This window comes from Anolis carolinensis, chromosome 5, assembly GCF_035594765.1.
Source record: "Anolis carolinensis isolate JA03-04 chromosome 5, rAnoCar3.1.pri, whole genome shotgun sequence".
Classification (NCBI taxonomy): domain Eukaryota; kingdom Metazoa; phylum Chordata; class Lepidosauria; order Squamata; family Dactyloidae; genus Anolis; species Anolis carolinensis.
Genome location: NC_085845.1, coordinates 6865067 through 6883310, shown reverse-complemented (window position 1 = coordinate 6883310; position 18244 = coordinate 6865067). Strand labels below are relative to the sequence as shown.

Below are 18244 nucleotides of genomic sequence, written 5' to 3'. Positions count from 1 at the left end.
ATCTTTGCAGAACCATCTGACGAAGAGTCTTTTAAGGGGTTCACGGAGAGAATGGAGGAAGAGCTGGTTAGCTCGGAAGAGGATGAGATGGATTGGACTCGGGTAAGGGAGGAGTTGGGTGCCACTGGCAATAATGGGATGGAAGATGAATGGGGACCTTCAGGATTAGACCCATGGACAAGCTGGAGGGATGGGACGGGATCCACAGCTGGGGATGCTGTGGGGCGTAGTCAGAGGTGTTCCAGCTCTGATGAGGAAAGTGATGAGGAAACGCCCGGGTTAAGGAGGGCAGCTGATAGTGATGAGGATTTTTAACTGGCATAAAATGAGGCTTGGGAGCAATTGCAAATTGCGTTGGGCAAGGTAATCTGGACGAACGCTTGGGATCTGTGTGGGACGCTTTCCTGAAGACTGGTGTGTTTTCGTGTGCTGATACCTTTGACCTTCCGTCGTCTTCTTGACGGACGCCATCTGCTACTCTGGATTTACGGACTGAAAACTGACTACGGGCTCGCTTTCTCCTATTGGACTTGGAAAACTGCAAACGTCTGATTCTGCCTCTCGACCTTCGGAACGAACTGGGACTACGCTATTGCTTCAATCCTTGGCTGCTGAGTTTGTATTGGAAATTTGCCTTGCTGTGTGAAGGAGTGACTCCTAGTTACTCAAAATATAGTGCTGGCAGCAGAGAGGCATCTGCTGCCAATTAGTTGCATTCTTTTGAACTCTTTGTTTCCCAGCTTCTGTTTGTTTATCCCCAGGCTGAAGCAAGCTGTTTTGATTTTACCCGGATTAAACTCCGGTTTAATCCGGTTTATCTTTTGAACGTTTTTCTTGCCCCTTTTTGTTTTTAAAGGCTAAAGTTGCCTTGCCCTTGTCTTTTACGGGCATTTTGAGTTCTGTAAATCCAATAAACTCTGTTATCTTTGATCCTGTGGCGTTCTGTCCTTGACATATATACTCTAGACTCAAGGCTATACTCATTCACACTGTAGAATTATTGCAGTTTATGTCGGAAAAACCACAGGATATGTGAGTGATTTATAGTTTTCTCCTTCCTCAATCACGCCCTCCCTACGCTGTGCACTGGACTGATTGTCTCAAAGGCAAGCTATAAAAATCAACCCAAACATTGCAGAGTCCTTATCAGTAGTCAGCAGTGTTTCTACTTGCACAGCCTGACCATGTGCTGCTCACTGTTTAACAAAACACTTTGATTCTGGTTTTCATTCAAAATTCAGTGGGGGCTTTTAATCTTGACATGTTGTTTTAGGTACTTTATGATCTCCTGATCTCACTAATGCCTTGAAAGACCTCTCCAGCTACTACAAAGATAACCATGTGAAGTCTAACCCTTCCAAGACACAAGTGTGTGCTTTCCACCTACGTAACTGTGAAGCCAACAGGAAATTGAAAGTTACTTGGGAAGGCCAAGAGCTCGAACACTGTTTCCACTCTAAATACCTTGGTGTCACCTTAGATCGAACACTAACATATAAGAAACACTGCATGAACACCAAGCACAAAGTAGCTGCACGCAATAACATCCTGCGGAAACTGACTGGCAGCGCATGGGGAGCAGACCCACAAGTAATAAGAACATCAGCCCTGGCCTTGTCTTTCTCAACTGCAGAGTATGCCTGTCCTGTTTGGCACAAGTCTGCCCATGCAAAGCAGGTGGACATAGCACTGAACGAAACATGCAGAATCATCACGGGATGCCTTAAACCTACACCTGTTGATAAACTCTACAAGTTAGCTGGCATTGCCCCTCCTGACGTGCGACGGGAAGTTGCTGCTAACTGCGAGAAAAATAAGGTTGAACATTGTGAAAGCCACCCACTGCATGGCTATCAGCCTCCTCCCAGTAGACTCAAATCAAGGAAGGGCTTCATGAGAACCACCACTCCTCTGGATGTTCCCCCAGCAGCAGCAGGGATGTCCCTCTGGGCAGCCAAACCAGGCAATTCCAACTGGATGGCCTCCCATGAGGGTCTTCCTTCCTCCAGGGGCAAACCAGGAATGGGCAACTTGGAAGTCCCTGAACAGACTCGGAAGCAGAGTGGGCAGATCAAAAGACAACTTGGCAAGGTGACACTACCTGGAGGAATCCTCCACCTTGTGTGACTGCGGAGCAGAACAAACAACTCCGCATATGGATGCTTGCCTACAATGTCCTGCCTCATGTACGGAGGAGGAGTTGTTCAAAGCTGCGGACAATCCAGTATGTCTTTCCCGAAAGACATACAACAACCCTGTGATCCCGGCCATGAAAGCCTTCGACAACACAATGCAGTCACTGTTGCCAGGTTTTGGTCTAAAACTATTTAGCTGCTTGTGATTTCCTTTATTTCACCACTTTTTAATTTATTTATTATGCAATGCTTTTGACACAAAATAATAATAATGATCTCCTGATGTCCTATTGGAATCTACAGAGATATACTCAAGACAGATATCAGCAACAGATGTATAGTGAGAAACGAGAATCATGGCAAGAGACAGCGCGCATGCTTGCTACCCACATATACCCATTGCTTCTCGCTAACAAACAGGGACAACAGTGAATGATATAATTCTCGTCATGCCTGTCACATAGTCTGACTCAGCTTCTTTAGCCTGTCTCTCCAGTTCCACATCATCACTTACTTAACCTTTCAGTGGATGTGTAACCACATGTCCATTAGAACTGTATTTTCCAACCTGTAATGCACAGTGGGGTTACAGTCAATGTATTTCTATCTAACAGTGAATTAGAAAACAACTAAACACTTAGTTATGCAAACAAGCATTCAATTATTAATTAATGGAGCAGACGGTTGACAACTTCAGGATCTGTGCAATGTTAAATTGTTTCATGTTTATGTTTTGATGGTTGATAGTTTTTAAATTATCTAAGTTATAGTAATATGTAATTGTTTTTAGATGCGTGATGCATTGTTTTTATTGTATGCGAGGCACTGAATTTTGCCATTTATTTGGTGTGAACCGTTTTGAGTCCCTCCAGGGGTGAGAAAAGCAGTATATAAATGCAATAGATAAATAAATAATCTACCTAACAGTTTGAGCTCATATTAAACCCCTACAGCAGCTGAAACATGAAACACAAATATTTCACTCTTGTCTGTCCTGAACTCCAAGAACCACAAACCTTTCCAGTGGCATTCAGCAAAACAAATTATACAATTACATAAACTCAATTGCCTTGATTATTATATTTTATTGCTTCTCTTATACAACCATGGCATCCATAAGGGATGGCTTTTTTTAATGTTCAAATAAAATAAAAGAACTGACTGGGTTTCTCAAAGAAGCTAATCTCTATATTTCATTAACCGAGTGAGTGATTTAACTGCAGGGATTCGATGTAGGGATAAATATATCTAATACTGCATCGTAACATTTATTTTAAAATGTCCTTCCTTGAAGGCTTTGCCAAAAAGAGATACATACCAACCAGGAAATGTTAAGTAGCGAGTTGTCAGCATCTGCGGGCTTGAGAAACTGCTTTCGGAGAGAATGAGCTCAATGTCTTCATTCCTAGAAGGGAAGGAGTGAAATGTTTGGTTTATTTTCGTGTTGCTCCAAAGATAATTGTTACATTTAAGCCTGCTTCCTTCTTTTTATTACAAGCTTTCTGGCTTGCCATTTAATGTTATTTGCAAGAAAAATGGGTCAGGTCAGGTCCAAATTTATGTACAAACCGAATAAATTCGGCTTGAAAACAAACAAAAATGCACTTGTAAATGTCAACCTGTACTTTTTCCAGAATTTTGTAGTCCAGTTTGCAACACAAAAAAAAATATGTCAGGGGTGCTTTGAATGTGATTTTCCTGCTTCTTGGCAGGGGGTTGGACTGGTATCTTCCAAATCTAGGATTCTATGATTCTCGAAAAATTATCCATGAATAGTGATGATGATGATGATGATGATGATGTTTCTCCTCGTGGCTGGAGGCAGGGCACAACATACAGTAGAGTCTCACTAATCCAAGCCTCGCTTATCCAAGCCTCTGGATAATCCAAGCCATTTTTGTAGTCAATGTTTTCAGTATATCGTGATATTTTGGTGCTAAATTTGTAAATACAGTAATTACAACATAACATTACTGCATATTGAACTACTTTTTCTGTCAAATTTGTTGTATAACATGAAGTTTTGGTGCTTAATTTGTAAAATCATAACCTAATTTGATGTTTAATAGGCTTTTCCTTAAGCCCTCCTTATTATCCAAGATATTCGCTTATCCAAGCTTCTGCCGGCCCGTTTAGCTTGGATAAGTGAGACTCTACTGTAGTTAAAACACATCATCATAAAGCATTGTGTAAAACACATATATTAAATACACAGAGTGAAGAAGGGGGCCCAGGAAGACATCATTCCACCATGTCTCCTATGTCAATATAACAATATAATAATATATAATACAAATATTATGCTATACTAATAATATAATATATTGTATATACAGTAGAGTTTCACTTATCCAATGTTCTGTATTATCCAAGGCAGTCTGCCTTTTAGTAGTCAATGTTTTTGTAATAAATGTTGCAATGTTTTGGTGCTAAATTCGTAAATACAGTAATTACTACACAACATTACTGTGTATTGAACTGCTTTTTCTGTCCATTTGTTGTAAAACATGATGTTTTGGTACTTAATTTGTAAAATCATAATGTAATTTTATGTTTAATAGGCTTTTTTTCTTAATCCCTAGAATAGAATCATAGAATCATAGAATAGTAGAGTTGGAAGAGACCTCATGGGCCATCCAGTCCAACCCCCCGCTAAGAAGCAGGAAATCGCATTCAAAGCACCCCCGACAGATGGCCATCCAGCCTCTGCTTAAAAGCCTCCAAAGAAGGAGCCTCCACTACAACCTTCCTTATTATCCAACGTTTTCGCTTATCCAAGGTTCTGCTGGCCCATTTATCATGGATAAGTGAGACTCTACTGTACATATAAGATTGATAATAATATAATATAATACAATATAATAATAATACACTATCATAATTGTATTTTATATATTACATGTAATATTGCAAATAATATTGCAGCATAGTGGTATAGTACAATATAGTAATATGTAATGCTTATATTGTGCTATGCCAATAATATAATATATTGGATGTACATATACTTGTAAGTCGCCCTGAGTCCCCTTCGGGGTGAGAAGGGCGGGATATAAATGTTGCTAATAAAAATACATACATGAAATGGGACATGTATCTGAATTGAAATGTCATAGTTCACCCATTCCCAATTGCAAGATGCTCTCTGTTTTGGCTTCTAAGTTTTCTAAATTCTGGAGACAGACAAGGCTCACAAAGCCTAAGAACCTTTCATCAAGATTTCATCAAGACCCCACATTTTTTAAAAGAATTTTTTCTACAAAAGAGAGATAGCGGAGTCTAGCCACTTTATCAGGCTGATGGGGAGAATTCACTTGGGAAACTTTGTAAGTCGGAAACATCCCTAGTTAAGAACAGAAGTGAAGGCAACAGGAAGTGAGAGAAATATACTTCTAAGAAGGGAAATTCATTTCTCAAAGAGTTATTATCATGGGGAAAAGGGGTCTCCACTGAAACTTTATCCCCAATCCTTGTTTCCACAACAAACCACATTTTTCAAAATCTAATTTTCACAGAAAGTGCGAAGAAATCTCTTCTGAACAGGGGCACAGGCAGCAAAACAAACCCCACAGGGGAAGATTTAAAAGTTTACATATAGTTAATATACTACCAACTAGAAATCATATCATACTCTGGCTCTGTTGGTTCTGGTTCGGTCGGCTTTGTTGGCTCTGTTGGTTTTTTGGCTGCACAATAATTTTAATAACTGAAATGAAGAAATGCAACCTACACACTATCTAAAGACCCTCTCAGAAAATCCAACAAGTGCTACGTTCAGCAAAGGACAAGAGGGATCCTCTCACCTCTGCAGTAGTCTACCGTATACCATGCAGCTGTGGACAAGTCTACAAAGAGACCACCAAACACATCATTGCCCAAACACCAATCAAGGAACATGAAAGGCACTGCAGACTCACTCAACCAGAGAAATCAGCCATAGCAAAGCAATTGAGGAACCAACCTGGACACAGTATATTATCTGAGAACACAGAAATGCTCGAACACTCCATCAACCACCATGTCAGACTACACAGAGATGCCATTGAAATCCACAAGCATGTGGACAACTTCAACAGAAAGGAGGAAACCATGAAAATGAACAAAAATTGACTACCAGTATTTAAAAACTCCAAAAGCAGGATAGTAAATAAAGAGCAAGACTGAGAAGACAGGGGAATTCCAGACAGGAAATGATCAGGGCCAGCTAACACCTCCCAACAAAGAATTGCCCTGGGCAGGAAGCAGCCAGGCTTTGAAGCTGCAAGGTGGCCAATTGCAACATTCACACTTGCCTCCAACAGAGGAGAGTCCTTTCTCCCACCCTGGACATTATTCTATAGATATATAAACCCCACTTGCCTAGTTTCCAACAGACCTCACAACCTCTGAGGATGCCTGTCATAGATGCAGGCAAAACGTCAGAAAAGAATGCTTCTGGAACTTGGCCATACAGCCCGGAAAACTCACAGCAACCCAGTTTTAATAACTATTTTTAATTGCATTTTTAATTGCTGTTTTATATAAATTTATGTTTAATGTCTGCAATGTCTTTAGGTTGGATCTTATGTTACGTTGTGTGATAGGTTATGTTATTATTTAATTGTTGGGTTATAAGTTTGTCTTAGATATTGGTTTACATTGGCTTATTTTGGGAACTGGTTGGTTTGTTATTTGTACAGTAGTCTCACTTATCCAACATAAACGGGCCGGCAGAACGCTGGATAAGCGAATATGTTGGATAATAAGGAGAGATTAAGAAAAAGCGTATTAAACATCAAATTAGGTTATGATTTTACAAATTAAGCACGAAAACATCATGTTATACAACAAATTTGACAGAAAATGTAGTTCAATATGCAGTAATGTTATGTTGTAATTACTGTATTTACGAATTTAGCACCAAAATATCACCATGTATTGAAAACATTGACTACAAAAATGTGTTGGATAATCCAGAACGTTGGATAAGCGAGTGTTGGATAAGTGAGACTCTACTGTATTTGTTTTGATAAATGTATTATGGCATTGCATGTTTGCCATTTTTTGTTGGAATTCGCCCCGAGTCCCCTTGGGGAGATAGTGTGGAATACAAATAAAAGATGATGATGATGATGATGATGCTATCCAAAGCTTATATATATACATACATACACATCTATATATATAAAAGGATAATGGTGCTGCTCCACTGGGCAAAACAACAAAACTAAAGGTCCCCCGACCTAGGGCTGGAGTTACACTTATAAAATGTACCTGATCTGACTTACATATAAATTTAACTTAAGAACCTTTCTTTAGAACCGATCTTGTCTGTAACCTGGGGACTGCCTGTATACGGAGAAATATCCTCTTTACCTTGTCACAACCCCATTTTCAGCCAGGATAAATGAAACGGCGGGATTTGAAGCTCGTATGAGGTTCTGGAGCTGAACAAGAAGCGGGTTTCTTTGCTCAGAGGTGTGGCTTGTGAAGACGACGTTGCTCACCAGACCTGCAAAAGAAAACAGGATTACAGTTTTAAAGGACAGCATTTCCTGCTAAGTTTGCCTCCTAAAATGGTCTTTTTTGAAGGCAATATCATGGAGTAAGCTTCTAGAGCAGGCATGGGCAAACTTGGGCCCTCCAGGTGTTTTGGACTCCAACTCCCACAATTCCTAACAGCCGGCAGGCTGTTAGGAATTGTGGGAGTTGGAGTCCAAAACACCTGGAGGGCCCAAGTTTGCCCAGGCCTGCTCTAGAGACTAGGAATCCGATTCATAGAATCTGTGGAAATTCCCACAAACTTTGAAGAAAAAGTTTGCTGTGGTCGGGCATTCAGCGGTGATTGCTCCACATAGAGCAACTAGCTGTGCCCGGCCACGCGTTGCTGTGGCGTTGTCTGGTGGTGTTGGTGAGAACTTGTTGAGGTAGTGGTGGTATTGAATGTCTGTTGTATGGTTGTCTTTATGTTTAGTATGCATTTGGTTGTTTGTGTAATGTGAAAGTGGTGAGGGTAGAGGGGGGTCTATGTCCCTGTGTAGCATTGTATTGTATTTATACGTTGTCCATGTGCTGTGAATGCTTGGATTGTGTCCTGCTGCATAGTAGAAAGGGTTGGGCTGGATGGCCCTTAGGGGTCTCTCCAAACTCTTGTGCCTGTCCCCTAGGCTGAGTGGGTTGCTAGGAGACCAAGTGGGTGGAACTTAGCCTTGTAACTAGCAGCAATTGGATAAAAACAATTATTCCTCTCCCTCTAATTAGGACTTTATTTTTCTTTTCTTTTTGTTGTATCAACCTAGAGCCGTGGATGATGGGTTGTGTTGTCAAATTTCGAGGTTGGGGGGGCCTGTAGTTTTGTTGTTTTGTCCGCTGCCCTGATGCCATCACTCTTTTATATATATAGAAGATAGTTGAAAAGTTCTTTACTTTGCTCCAATACTGTGTCAGGGCACAGTGTGTTTTTGTTCTCAAAGATTTTGAGAAACAGGTCATCGCAACCCGTTTAGTGTTTTACGATCAATATTGCAACATGAGCCAAGTGGAAAGCCAACACAGGGCAGTGGTTTGAGCCCAGGGCTGCAACTCCATAGAGTCCTGGATTCAATTCACCATCCACCTTGGGTGAGTCACTCTCTCTCAGCCCCCCAAAACTCTATCATAAGTCAGGAACAACTTGAAGGCAGACAACAATAACAACAACAATTTTCCGTACCTAAAATATCAATATGAGTCATACTTCAAAACAGTGAACCGTTAAAAAAAAAATAAAGATGTCTTTTGAAATAAATCTGCACCTGGGATCTCTTTGGCACTGGGGCCTAAAGGCCTCTTGGTGAGGCATCCATAGGGTCTGACTTTGGGGTCACAGAATCATAGAATTGGAAGGGGCACCCAAAGGCCATCAAGACCAATCCGCTTCTGCTACAAAGGAAGGCAACATCAAAGCTCACCTGCCAGATGGCCATCCAGTCTTTCCAGGGATGATGGGATTTTAAATTTGAATGTGATGTTTTCAAATGTTTACTATATACTAATTTTAAATTCTTATTTGATTTTTAACTTTTATTGTTTGTACTTTTAAGGCATCGAATGGTTGCCATTGGTAAGCTGCTTTGAGTCCCCCTTTGGGGTGGAGAAAGGCAGGGTAGAAATAAGGTAAATAAAATTAATTAAAAATTTAAAGCTTAACCACCAGGTTTGTATATTTCAAGTCACTGTTTCTAATCACACGAAGGAAGCAAAGATCAATGCTCCGTTCTTTTTCTTGGGCATTCTGGGTCCTTCCTATTCCAAGAAATAGCCCAAGAGACTCGACTTTTGGAAGGATTTGGATTTCGTGTTTAAGCTTTACACAATCACTTTCGCGGCTTTTGTTCCGAGCTACAGCAATGCCACACAGGTCAAACAGCCCGGGCTGTGGCGCAGGCTGGTGAGCAGCCAGCCAGCTGCAACAAATTACTCTGACCAAGAGGTCATCAGTTCGAGGCCAGCTCGGAGCCTATGTTTGTCTTGTCTTTGTTCTATATTAAAGGCATTGAATGTTTGCCTAATATGTGTAATGTGATCCGCCCTGAGTCCCTTTCAGGGTGAGAAGGGCGGAATATAAATACTGTAAACAAATAAATAAATAAATAAACAAACAAACAGTACGCCTATCCTACCATGCATAGGCTGTGGCGCACCTGCTTAGTAGCCAGCTGCAATAAATCACCACTGACCGTGAGGTCATGAGATCGAAGCCCGGGTCGGATTGAGCTCCCGACCATTTAATAGCCTAGCTCGCTGTTGAACTAAGCAGCTCAAAAATTTGGATACCGCTTTATGCAGTTAGTGTGATTTAACTAATCTACAACACCATAAAAACTTCCAGCAGCATGCAGAAAGGAATGAGGAAGTACTCCATCAAGGACTCGGTATCACAAGTGGACGATGAAGTGGCAGCTCTCCCTGTGGTCGGAATCGAGCATACCCTCATGAAGCTGGAGGCTGGAAAATGTTAAATTGCCTCTGTGTCTGTCTATATGTCGTAAGTCTAATGGCACTGAATGTTTTCTATGTATATGTGCATTGTGATCTGCCCTGAGTCCCCTTGAAGGTGAGAAGGGCGGAATATAAATACAGTAGAGTCTCACTTATCCAACATAAACGGTCCGGCAGAACGTTGGATAAGCGAATATGTTGGATAATAATAATAATAATAATAATAATAATAATAATAATAATAATAATAATAATAAACTTTATTTATACCCCGCCACCATCTCTCCAATGGGGACTCGGGGCGGCTTACATGGGGCCATGCCCAGAACAATACAATATAACAAAATATAATAGAACAACAAATCATAGCACATTAAACAATACAATAAAAGAAAATATACACTACATTAAACAAGATCAAAGAACAATAAAACCAAGGACGGGCCACATGAACACTAGATTAAAACTCGAGGTGAGAAAGGAAGTAGGAGTAAAAACCACAGAGGACAGGGTCATAAAGTGGCGGTGCGATCTGGAGGACAAATATTGAAGGAGAGCAGCAAAAGGGATATATGTAGTGATTACTCTCCAAAGGCACAACGGAAGAGCCATGTTTTCAGGTCTTTCTTAAAGGCTGCTAGTGTGGGGGCTTGCCTAATCTCACCGGGCAGTGAGTTCCACAATCGGGGGGCCACAGCAGAGAAGGCCCTCTCCCTTGTTCCCACAAGGCAGGCCTGAGATATTGGCAGTGGTGACAGGAGAGCCTCCCCTGACGATCGAAGGGATCGGGCAGGTTTATGATAGGAGATACGGTCACGAAGATAGGTGGGTCCCAAACCGTTTATAAGTGATGGTCTGTACCTTGAATTGGGACCGGAAAATAAACGGCAGCCAGTGGAGCTCCTTGAACAAGGGAGTGGATCTCTCCCTGTAACTCGCCCCAGTTATTAGTCTGGCCGCCGACCGCTGGACCAATTGTAATTTCCGGGCCGTCTTCAAGGGAAGCCCCACGTAGAGCGCATTACAGTAGTCCAGTCTAGAGGTAACTAAGGCATGCACCACCGTGGTCAAGTCAGACTTCACGAGGTATGGTCGCAGTTGGCGCACGAGTTTTCGTTGTGCGAAAGCCCTCCCGGCCACCGCCGACACCTGCGCCTCAAGCGTCAACGCTGAGTCCAGGAGGACCCCCAAACTGCGGACCTGTGATTTCAGGGGGAGTGCAACCCCGTCCAGCACAGGCTGCCACCCAATACCCCGATCAGACGAGCGACTGACCAGGAGGGCCTCTGTCTTGTCAGGATAATAAGGAGAGATTAAGGAAAAGCCTATTAAACATTAAATTAGGTTATGATTTCACAAATTACTGTAATTACTGTATTTATGAATTTAGCACCAAAATATCATGATCTATTGAAAACATTGACTACAAAAATGCGTTGGATAATCCAGAATGTTGGATAAGCGAGTGTTGGATAAGTGAGACTCTACTGTACTGCAAATAAATAAATAATAAATACAGTTATGCTTTTCCAATCTTGCTATATGATTGGCTATCAGCCCCTTCGAAGCTGGCAGTTTCCTCAATGTGCCCAAAAGGCATTTGCATTTTAATTTCCAGTTAGGAGAGTTTTAAAGCTTATAGTTTACCTTGTGAGCACTGGTCCAGGAACTTGGGGAAGAGAAACCTGCCAAAATAAAATAAACACAAATGTCTTAATGCTGAGACCTTAGGCAGGTGGCGTCTGCTGTGCTTCCAAAGCATGCAAAGCTGCACAAACCCTACTTCAAGTGACATAAATGAAGCAAGCCCATTTCCCAGGGAAATCCCTTTATTATTGAGATGCCAGGGATAAAAATAATTGTCCTTTCAAGTATGCAGACCATATGCTCAATACTAATCTATGCATTCCACTACCATCCTCCCAGTATATATAAATTAGCTGTGCCCACACTTTGCTGTGGCGTCGTCCTAAGTGGGTTTTTGTTTGTGGAGGCAAGTATGAATGTTGTAATTAGTCACTTTGATTAGCATTGAATGGGCTTGCAGCTTCAAAGCATGGTTGTTTTCTACCTGGGGGAATCCTTTGTTGGGAGGTGTTAGCTGGCTCTGTTTGTTTCTTGTCAGGAATACCCTTATTTTCAGAGTGTTGTTGTTTATTTACTGTCCAGATTGTAGAGTTTTTTAATGCTGCCTGCCAAGTTTTGTTCATTTTGATAATTCCCAGGAACCCAATCTATGCTTCGCCGTCGGCACACGGTGAAGCCACGCTCACCTACCAAACGTCATCAAGTTTCCTGGAGGGCCTCTGCGCATGCACAATTAGAAATTTTTGGTTTTGGGCTTTTTTTTGTAATTTGGACCTAATTATATAGGGTTTTTTGATGGAAAGACATAATTGGATGACTATGTCTTTTGTGACTAAATTTGGTGTGATTTGGTCCAGCGGTTTTGTTGTTTACTCCATTGGAATTATGCACATTATATTTATATAGAAAGACTAGCTGTGCCCGGCCACGCGTTGCTGTGGCGAAGTATGGTGGTATGGGAAATAAAGTATTGAGGAATTGGTGGTAGTTAAGGTAAAGGTTTTTTCCTGACATTAAGTCCAGTTGTGTGCAACTGCACACTGAAGTGAATTATATGGCAGTGTGGAGTCAATATAATCCAGTTAGTAGTAGATAATATAAGATTATAAATGGGTTATATAGCTGTGTGGAAGGGCCTTGAGTCTACACTGCCATATAATCCAGTTAAATCTGATAATCTGTATTTTATAGGCAGTGTGGAAGAGGCCTAAGTGAGGCCTAACTCTGCCTGTCCCCTGGGCTGCGTGGGTTGCTAGGAGACCAAGTGGGCGGAGCTTAGCCTTTTAACTAGCAGCAATTGGATAAAAACCAATTATTCCTCTCCCTCTAATTAGGACTTTATTTTTCTTTTCTTTTTGTTGTATGAACGTAGAGGCATGGATGAGGAGTTGTGCTGCCAAGTTCAGTGTTTCTGGGATGTGTAGTTTTGTTGTTTTGTCCTAGGCCGAAATTTCATTACCCTTTTATTTATATAGATAGATAGAAAGATAGAAAGATAGATAGAGGAATGAAGGAGAAGAGGTTTATGCTGTCTCTTGGTGGAAGATGAAACTAAGGCTAAGCTCTGTGATCAAATGGTTACCCTTTCAATTGAAATATCAATGATTCTGAAATAAATACAGATTTGCCAAGGTGCTGGGTAAGTATGTGCTCGCTTATTCACATGATTGCCCTTCCTTCCCATGGAAGAACAAGGAAGGGGATTAGTGTTCCAGTTTGTGGAATAATCACTTTTTAGAGCCTCACAGCAGCTTAACTCAGATCTGCGTTTCATGCTCTCCGAACAAACTATGCTCGGGTTAAACGAAACAGAAGAGGAACACAGCTGTGCCCTGATACAAAAACACCATCAACTTCGATGCAGTCTAAGCAAAGAGATGTTTTCAGCCAGACTCTGCCCAGGTGATTTGTCGTTCTCCGTGCCCTTTTGTGTCACTGCCTTCCAGCAACTGTCACTGCTCCAATCATTTTATCGCCCATTCTTCTAAATTACCAAAAAACCGGCACACAACAGGAACACTCTGTACTACTTTCACACACTATGCATCTTTTCCTTCCGTGTGAACCAACCCCTCCCCAACAAATCACATTAAAGATGGGTGCTTTGGACTTGATTTAGCCATGCTGTAATGTGAGAACATTGTTTGGTGTCATTTGGTTATATAGCAACATGAAATGTACATGGCACTTCATAATAAAACATGTCAAAGGTATACAATCGAAAATACATGCATAAACACACAGAGACACAATGCAAGGGAATGTCCTCCCCAGGGAGCCTGGCGAGAATAATAATAATAATAATAATAATAATAATAATAATAATAATAATAATAATAAGCAGTCAAAGAAGAAGAACATGCCCTGGCAGAATATGTAAAGCAAAGTGAAGAACCTGCTTTGATTGAAGTCAAAAATCAGAAACTCCTCAAAGCACAGCAGACAAAAAACCAGTACAAGAAAGCCAAACTACAAACTAGAGCTGACAGCTGGCACCACAAAACATTGCATGGGAAGTTCCTTGACAAAATTGAAGGAAAAGCTGATAAGGAGAAGACCTGGCTCTGGCTCACGAATGGGACCCTGAAGAAGGAGACAGGCCTGATCCTTGCAGCCCAGGAGCAAGACATCAGGACAAAGGCCATTAAGGCCAAGATCGAAAAATCAGCTGATGACCCAAAATGCAGACTGTGCAAGGAAACTGATGAAACCATTGATCATGTCCTCAGCTGCTGTAAGAAAATCGCACAGACAGACTACAAACAGAGGCACAGCTATGTGTCCCAAATGATTCATTGGAACTTATGCCTCAAGTACCACCTCCCAGCAGCAAAGAACTGGTGGGATCACAAACCTGCAAAAGCATTGGAGAATGAGCACGCAAAAATACTGTGGGACTTCCGAATCCAGACTGACAAAGTTCTGGAACACAACACACCAGACATCACAGTTGTGGAAAAGAAAAAGGTTTGGATCATTGATGTCGCCATCCCAGGTGACAGTCGCATTGACGAAAAACAACAGGAAAAACTCAGCCGCTATCAGGACCTCAAGATTGAACTTCAAAGACTCTGGCAGAAACCAGTGCAGGTGGTCCCAGTGGTGATGGGCACACTGGGTGCCATGCCAAAAGATCTCAGCCGGCATTTGGAAACAATAGACATTGACAAAATTACGATCTGCCAACTGCAAAAGGCCACCCTACTGGGATCTGCGCGCATCATCCGAAAATACATCACACAGTCCTAGACACTTGGGAAGTGTTCGACTTGTGATTTTGTGATATGAAATCCAGCATATCTATCTTGTTTGCTGTGTCATAATAAAATAATAATAATAATAATAACTTTATTCTTATACCCCACCCCATCTCCCCGAAGGGACTCGGGGTGGCTTACATGGGGCCTAGCCCGATAAAACAATCAAATATCAATGATACAACAATAAAACAATTATACCAATAAATGCATCCTTCCTTGCTTTAAAGGAAGCAGGAGTCCTTTTTAGAGAGATATTTGATTCATTTTAAAGACTTGCTTGCCTTTTAAAAATGATTTTATACTGTTTAAGGCGGTTTTAATTATTCCTAATTTTCTGAAGAATACTTCAGGTAGCTTTGGAAGGTATCTAATGTCTCACTCTGGGAGAACAGCAGCACACAGATGCAATACATAAATAAATACATTTCCTCCTTTTGACAGGCAAAGCATTTTATTCTGACAGCCTTTTGAGAACCAAAAGTCCATTTCCATCATTTTAACTGCATATTTTAAATTGCTATTATTGTTTAGCCTGCAGAAGAGAAGATTGAGAGGAGACATGAGAGCCATATTTAAATATCTGAAGGGATGCCATAAGGAAGAGGAAGCGGGCTTGTTTTCTGCTGTCCTGGAGATTGGGACTCAATGGAGCCATAGGTTCAAATGACAGGAAAGAAAGGAGATTCCACCTGAACATTAGGAAGAACTGACCATAAGGAGAGCTGTTCAAGAGTGGAACTCACTGCCTTGGTTACGAGCTGGTCATTGATCGTAATAAAAGTTTACTTACTTACTTACACTGCCTTGGAATGTGGTGGAAGCTCCTTTCTGTGGAGGATTTTAAACATAAGCTGGATGGCTATCTGTTATGGGTGCTTTAATTTATTTATTTATTTATTAGGGACATTTATATCCCACCCTTCTCATCCTGAAGGGGACTCAGGGTGGCTCACAAGTCATATTATATTAATAGTATAGTACAATATTACTATATTGTACTATAACACTATATTGTGATATTACACTAATATATTGTAATATTATTAGTAATATTACATGTAATATAAATATACCATTATAATAGTGTATTATTATTATTATATTGTATTACATTATTATTATTATTATTATTATTATACACTATTATAATGGTATATTTATATTACATGTAATATTATATTGTATTACATTAGGGGCCCCTGGTGGCACAGTGTTAAAGCTCTGAGCTGCTCAACTTGCAGACAGAAAAGTCCCAGGTTCAAATCCCGGGAGCGGAATGAGCGCCTGCTGTTAGCTCCAGCTTCTGCCAACCTAGCAGTTCGAAAACATAAAAATGTGAGTAGATCAATAGGTCCTGCTCCGGCAGGAAGGTAACGGCGCTCCATGCAGTCATGCTGGCCACATGACCTTGGAGGTGTCTACGGACAACGCCGGTTCTTCGGCTTAGAAATGGAAATGAGCACCAACCCCCAGAGTCAGACATGACTGGACTTAATGTCAGGGGACACCTTTACCTTTACCTATTGTATTACATTATAATATTATTAATATTATATGCATATACATTAATTGTGCTTTTCCTGCTTGGCTGAAGGGGTTGGACTAGATGGCCAATGGGTCTCTTCCAATCCTATGATTCTATAAGAACAGTGTCTCTAATCTAGGACTCCTGACCAAGTTGTTACTTTCATTCCTGAGGAAAAAGAAGTAGCTCTTTGCTACCCTTCATCTAAGAAAACTATTTCACTTGCCTTGTCTGGTTAAAAGTTTTGAACTCCTGGCTGAAGATCTTTAGATTATCCCTCCAGTCCCATCAACACAAAGGTGTTCCCATACAGAGAAATGCAAGGACTTGGAAAAATTTGTACCTGTGTTCCATGTAGCAACTCAGCGGCTCCACGCAAGTCGTGACGGCTCCGACGACAAAGGCGGCCTTGACGTCCGCATCGGGGTGCGTCTGGAGGGCCTGCACTACGTCAATCACATCTGTGTATCTGCAGGGGACACAAAGGGAAAGAGCTGTGAAGTGATAAAGGCCACTCATGAACTGTCACACCACTTTTGGGTGGGGCAGCAAGGATAAAGGGGTCTCTCTGTGTGAAAGAGAGAGCTGAAATATCAGGAAGGAAAGAAATGGCCCGGCTCTGGCACCTTATGCAACCGGACCTTGTCACCTCTCAATCAAATAGGAACGCTTCGTCAAATTGCAATCATGGCTTGTTGGGACCTTCTAAAGAAGGCATGGGCAAACTTGGGCCCTCGCTCCAGGTGTTTTGGACTTCAACTCCCACAATTCCTAACAGCCAGTAGGCTGTTAGGAATTGTGGGAGTTGAAGTCCAAAACACCTGGAGCGAGGGCCCAAGTTTGCCCATGCCTGGTCTAAACAAATGTGAAGACAATACAGTAGAGTCTCACTTATCCAAGCTAAACGGGCCGGCAGAAGCTTGGATAAGCGAATATCTTGGATAATAAGGAGGGATTAAGGAAAAGCCTATTAAACATCAAATTAGGTTATGATTTTACAAATTAAGCACCAAAACGTCATGTTATACAACGAATTTGACAGAAAAAGTAGTTCAGTACGCAGTAATGTTATGTTGTAATTACTGTATTTATGAATTTAGCACCAAAATATCATGATATATTGAAAACATTGACTACAAAAATGGCTTGGATAATCCAGAAGCTTGGATAAGCGAGGCTTGGATATGTGAGACTCTACTGTAGATCTAACAATTTGACACAAGAGCCAAAGACAACTTAACTTCCAAGTCCTCAAGCCAAGCACATCTTCTGAATGCGAGATGCACAGCAGGGAAGAGGTGATGCCTTCAGTTTTGGGTTGTGAATGCCCCAGAGTCAAAGAACTTGCCCATGAAACCAGATTTCTGCTTAGAGAGAAGACTTTGGCCTCGACCAGCAGGGATCTCAACGTGCTTTTTCTTGCAAATGCTCCCAAAAAAACAATGAGGAAGAGGAACCAATAAAGTGAGAGCCTTGTTTTTGTTTTTCAGGTGAAGTCCACTCCGTTTGACAGCCAGGGCTGCCTCTTGGGGCTTACTTATTCTGTTAGGACTGTTATGTCATCTCAAGCGGAGAAGATGGGATGTGTCCTTCTGCCTGGTCATAACCCCACATTGTTTTCAACCTGAGTTATCAACTTGCATTGCACGGAAAACAAAAAAAGGGACAAAAGTGCAATGGCAGGGGTTTCCTGGCTTCTGTTGACAAAATGCCAAAGGTTGCTACTATTTTAAACAAAGAAGACAAAGAGCTTTCTATTCACCCCTTGAAATTTGCTA

At 41.4% G+C, this 18244-nt stretch overlaps 1 protein-coding gene across 1 annotated transcript in view; it reads right to left on the bottom strand.

Moving 5' to 3' along the window:
* Nucleotides 1-18244, bottom strand: part of dnaaf9 (dynein axonemal assembly factor 9) — a 132195-nt gene that overhangs the window by 18915 nt on the left and 95036 nt on the right. The window contains exons 28-31 of the mRNA XM_003225467.4: nucleotides 16810-16935; nucleotides 11742-11779; nucleotides 7491-7626; nucleotides 3454-3540 (exon numbers count right to left, since the gene is read on the bottom strand). Of these exons, the coding sequence (XP_003225515.1) occupies nucleotides 3454-3540; nucleotides 7491-7626; nucleotides 11742-11779; nucleotides 16810-16935 (387 nt within the window). The remainder of the gene's footprint in view (nucleotides 1-3453; nucleotides 3541-7490; nucleotides 7627-11741; nucleotides 11780-16809; nucleotides 16936-18244) is intronic.